This window comes from Papaver somniferum, chromosome 3 (assembly GCF_003573695.1).
Source record: "Papaver somniferum cultivar HN1 chromosome 3, ASM357369v1, whole genome shotgun sequence".
Classification (NCBI taxonomy): domain Eukaryota; kingdom Viridiplantae; phylum Streptophyta; class Magnoliopsida; order Ranunculales; family Papaveraceae; genus Papaver; species Papaver somniferum.
Window position 1 is genome coordinate 149,155,524 of NC_039360.1, and position 5,733 is coordinate 149,161,256.

Below are 5,733 nucleotides of genomic sequence, written 5' to 3' on the forward strand. Positions count from 1 at the left end.
TTCTAGTCATTGATGAAAATACATGTTTGTGAATGATACTATCTCGTAACCAATATCTTCTTCTATTGATTATTCCAATTATTACTTTGCTTTCAATTTATTTTTATTGCTTTGCTAAAACAAAAATTCCCCCATTGGTTACTAAGAAACTGAAATTTTTATAACAGCAATTGCCTCTCAGTGGGAACGAACTCTTTCTTACCACGTACTTCATTTATATTAGTAGAGTGAGAAAGTGAAATTATTTTTGACGCATACGATAGCGATCAAATTTTGGCGTCGCTGCCGGGGAGGCATACGGCTTGTTATTAAGTTTTTAGTTTCTTATCATCTTCTCTGCTTTCATATTTTTTTTTTGTTTTCTTGTCTTGTTTCTCACTTGTTTGCGAGAATTGTTTTCAGGTACCTGATCCCTGGCTTCTAAAGATTGGAACTATCTAAGGTGCGGGATAGCTACTCGAAGAGGCACAATACTCCAACGAAGTCAAGACACAATAGAAGAACAAGAGTTAGAAGTGGAAGAAGAGTTACAACTAGAAGAAGTTCTAGAGAAAGAGGTTCCGGTTGAACAAGAACCACCTTTTGAATAAGAAGAAGAAGAAGCAATGGGTGATCGTACCCTCAAGGACTTGGCTTCTCATAGGCTTGATACACAATGATGGTATATCCAAACAAATTCAACCTTCGATATCAAGACGGGGTTGATTAGAGAGTTAACGAAGTTTCATGGCATGGCGAATGGGGATCCAAACAAGCATCTCATGGATTTCCATACCATAGTCACGGCCATGCTACCACCAGAGACTAATGCCGATGGTGCAATGTTGAAAGCTTTTCCATTCTTTTTGGCGGACAATGCTAACGAATGGTTGTATTATTTACCATCCGGAAGTGTCACTATATGGAACGGGTTGAAGAAACTCTTTCTAGAGAGGTATTTTCCTTCATCCAAATCTACCCAAATTCGTAAGGAGATTTGTGGAATACAACAAAAGGACGGGGAGTCATTGTATGAATGTTGGGAACAGTGTAAGAGATTGGTGGCAAGCTTCCCTCACCACCAATTTAGTGACGTTATGATAATACAATACTTCTAAGAAGGTCTCCAACCAAGTGATCGATATCTTCTTGATGCTGCGGGTGGTGGTGCACTAGTGGCCCAAGCTACCGAGTTGATTGAAAGCATGGCTGCAAACTCGTAACAATTCTACACAAGAGGTGAACCAATGGTTAGACGAGTGCATGAAGTTACGGATTCATCATCACACCGTGATCAAAGGATGGATAACATGGAGAAAATTCCAAATTATCCAAGACGGTATGATCCCTATTCCAACACTTACAATCCGGGATGGAGAGATCATCAAAATTTCAGCTATGCCAACAAGCAAGGTGCAGTCCAACAACCTACTTTCAACCGTCCGAGTGGATTTCCACCGCAACAACAACAATTTTAGCAACCACAACAATCAATGCAAAATCACGGTTCCGATATCGACGCAAATCTTCAAACAATGATGCAAGGCATTTCTACCATGTTTAAAGAAAGTCAGCAGGAAACTAAGAGTGCTATCAAGGAGTTGCAGACACAAATGGGCTCCATGGCTATTGAATTAAACAAATTGAAGGCACAAAGTAGTGGGAAACACCCTTCTCAATCTCTTAACCCAAGAGAGAATGCTAGTGCTATTACATTGAGAAGCGGTACACAACTTGTGCAAATTGAAATTGTTGATGTTGGTGATACGGAGACCCAAAAGGAACCTGTTTTGGAGGAAAAGAATGATGATTTTCCCCAAACTTCTGAGGTACCTATTTCTAGCTCTAAAACTCCTTTTTCTACTTATGTTCCTCCTTTACCTTTCCCTCGCAGGTTTGCTAACTCTAAGAATGCGGAACTAGAAAAGGAGATTTTAGACATCTATAAGAAGCTTCATGTAAACATTCCACTCATTAATGTTATCAAGCAAGTTCCCAAGTATGCGAAGGTTTTGAAGGACTTGTGTACCAAAAAGAAAAAGCTAACCGGTAATGAGGTTATGAGTGTGGGGGAAAACGCTTCGGCGGTCTTGCAAAAGAAACTCCCACCCAAATGCAAGGATCCAGGTAGTTTCACTATACCCGTAGAGATTGGTAATAAAAGAATTGGAAAGGCTATGCTTGAATTAGGAGCATCCGTGAATATCATGCCGACATCTATTTATGAATCTTTAAAGTTGGGTCCATTAAAACCAACTAATATTGTGCTTGAACTTGCGGATCATACTAATGTCTACTCTAGGGGTATTATTGAGGATGTCCTTGTGCAGGTGAACCGACTAGTTTTTCCAGCTGATTTTTGTGTTCTAGAAATGGATGATGGCTCGGATGCATCCATACCCCTGCTACTTGGGAGACCTTTCATGAAGACGGCTAAAACCGTCATTGATGTGGACGGGGGAATACTCACTATGAAGTTTGATGATGAGATAATTCGCTTCAACATGTTTGAAGTCATGCGGTATCCAAGTGATGTTCATTCGGGTGTCCATAACGTATAGGACCCTAGCTAAGGCTTAGCAAGCAAGGAGATAGTCGGGCTGACGACTTTAAACCAAGCGCTAAATGGGAGGCAACCCATAGGATGAGTATTTCTTGTCTTGTTTTTATTTTCTTGTCTTGCATTTACTTTTTTCTGATTTCTTGTCACATATCATGTTAGAATTTCCCACCTTGACTTACTTTGGATGACTCAATTTACATTGAGGACAATGTAAAGTTTAAGTGTGGGGGAGTGGTTAAGCATTTGCATTGTAAAATTTTCATGAAATTTTCAATCTTTGTGTAAAATAGTGAATAAAAAGCTCCAACTTGTAGTTAGTTTAGAGTCACATGGTATACACGTCGCTAAGATTACATCGAGATTCTCATAAGAGTGACTGAACTTAGAGATGACAGAGAACATGATCGGGTTTCTTACTCGTATGAGAGTTAAAGTTGGATTTAACCATCCCAGTGGCAAATGAGGTGCAAACTGAATTCGATATTAGAGTAGTGGTCCCCTATAGTGGAGACTACCCATGTTACAACATGAGAGGCACCGACCTTCACTTTTTTGTACCTGTCTAAATATGTGCTTTTAGAGTGTGTGTCACCATACGTAAAATCCGGGTAGAATGGTGAGCTACCCAACCTCCCACCAATAGAAGCACTATTTTGATCTCTTGAGTTCTATTTTATCAATCATGAATGGTGACATCGAATTGCTAACTTACAAACCACTTGTAATCTTCTTCGCAGTTAGCACCACCCACTTTATCTCTCACTACACCAACAGGTCCATATAAGCACCATCATCATCAACAAGAGGAGCATCACAAATTCAAAGGAAATTTGAAGACGTTCAAGGTTTACAAGCAACAATACAGAAATGAGCAGATTTCAGATTCAAGTATAGCAACAAGACAAGGAGCAGAATTTTTACAAGTTGAAGACTATTATACAAGAGCGAATATTATCAAGATGAGAATTCAAGAAGTTTATGATATCGAGACATACAAGTTGTGAAGAATCGAGCGGTAAAGTACTTACACCATGGCCTTTGTACTTGCATTTTTATTTTATTTTTATTTTTATTTGTTGATTTGTATTTTATTTTCTCTTGTCTCAAAAAAACAAAAAATAAAAAATAAAATTGGGACATGGTCATCATTATGCTAGGTCCCATGTTAAAAAAAAAGACAAAAGAATTTTTTTTTATTAGGTTCATCATTAGTTTTCATTTTGTATTTACTTTATTTATCTTGCATGTCCAAAAAAAAAGGATATATATATATATATATATATATATATATATATATATATATATATATATATATATATATATATATTCATTGCATCATATTTGGTTTGTTTAGTTCGTTTTTGGTTTTGTATTCATTCAATAAAGTCAATGGAAGAAAAAATATTTATAATGGAGTTTCAAGCAACAAGGAATTAAAGGAAAGAATCACATTGTCAAAATTCTACGAAGTTCAAGATTTCATCATCAAGAGTTGAAGACCGAAGACGAAGATGAAGACAAGAATTGAAGACCGAAGACGTTTCTATGGATGCTGTGAGAGTGGTGCTAACTGCACGCCGAACGGATAACGAGGTAAGGAAGCATATTCCCACATCCGTTAAGTGGTTGATTTCCTTTCTTAGAGATCTTCAAAAAAAAGGGTTTTAAAAATGAATAAAAGATGTGGGTTTTCAAAACAATTCGAAGGGTTTGGCCTTCCTACTATTCAACGTGTCACAGGATTCTCTCGTCACTCCTACCTGGACACATGTGTGACCCATAAAAAGCTATTTATTATTGACAGCAACTTCATAAAATCCTTTCTTGTGAGGCAGAGTCGAGACTTTTGATCACTCTGAACCCGAATTTCTTTCGATAAGGGATGGTTATTTCTCTCTCAACTTTTAAGGATGATATTGTGTTCATATATGTGTCTAACTTCTTATGACTAGTGAGCATAATTTCTATGTCTTCTTAGCGCGTTGGATGCTATCATTACGGAGAACTAGTAAGTTGGAAATGTAGGTTTTGTGGGTATATCTCTAGTAAACCCTCACGGGAGTTATTTGTATCCTTTAAAATAAGTTTTGTTTGATTTTCTCTAGGACTAGCAAAGTCTAAGTGTTGGGGAATTTGATAGGTGTTGCAAAACACCTAATTTTATATCTAGTATTTATGCTTTCTTTTCTATTATCCTTGTGAATTCCATATCTTATGTTTAGTTTTGAGTTATTAGGTGAAATGGAGTCCTTAGGAGAAAAAAAAGGAGAAATAGTCCATTTAGAGCATAAAAGGCAAAAAGGGATCAATTCACAAGCGAGCTATACTTGGAGCGAACTAACGTGCGCGAGAAGGAGGAGAAGAACGAGGTTGAATAGAGAATTAGGCTATCGGGTACCTGGAACTGCCAAGCCAAGTAACCTGTTGGTGGTCTGTATGAAAACAGTGGGTGCTTATAGCACTTCGTATCATTACCATATCCTAAAATGCATAGAAGAAATGATTCCTCTTATCATTATCTTTTCTTTGTCTGCCTGAAACTGTGATGTCGGCTCCATTAACGTTCAGAGGATGGAGATCATGAGAAGATTAGGAGGTCGAGATTCAAATGAAGAGGATTTTGCTGGTGTTTAGACGAACAACACAGAGAGACCGAGATTTGAAGATGATGAAACAGAAATTAGAAGAATTTGAATCTAGGGTTTCTGAGATTGAATGTTTGAGAAGAGAATGAAGATGGGTTTCAGAATCAAAGACTGTTGTTGTTCGAATTACTGAGATTGAAAGAAGTTGAAGAGATGGGTATGAAGATGATTAATCTGCAAATGGGTTTTGTGTGATGGTGGATGATTGTAATGGGTTAAGCTGTTGCAGAATTTGGTTATGATGTTGTGTCAAGCAGTGGGTATGAAATTGAAGCTGTACTGGTAGATTTAAGGTTACAGCAGATCTGAGATTAAAATGGGTTCAACTAATATTTGAGTTTGGATCGAGTTCTGGGTGTATGTGCTTAAGGACATACTAATGGGTTTGTGGAATTGGTGGTGGTCTTTAAGCTGTTGCAGACAACAAATGTAGTTGCAAGTGATGTATGTTCAGGTTTAAAAGGTAATTGCAGGAATGGCGAAAGATGCAGCTGCAGCTGAAGCTGAAGTTAATGATGTTTTTGATGGCTTACTGATGCTTTTGTT

The 5,733-nt window shown here is 37.6% G+C and overlaps 1 protein-coding gene across 1 annotated transcript; it reads left to right on the top strand.

The window, feature by feature from the left end:
* The first annotated feature begins 1,592 nt into the window (after positions 1-1,592).
* Positions 1,593-2,540, top strand: LOC113360093. Its single transcript, XM_026603640.1, has 2 exons — positions 1,593-1,937; positions 2,016-2,540. Exons 1-2 carry the CDS (start codon positions 1,593-1,595, stop codon positions 2,538-2,540), a joined length of 870 nt encoding a protein of 289 aa, XP_026459425.1.
* The last annotated feature ends 3,193 nt before the right edge of the window (positions 2,541-5,733 follow it).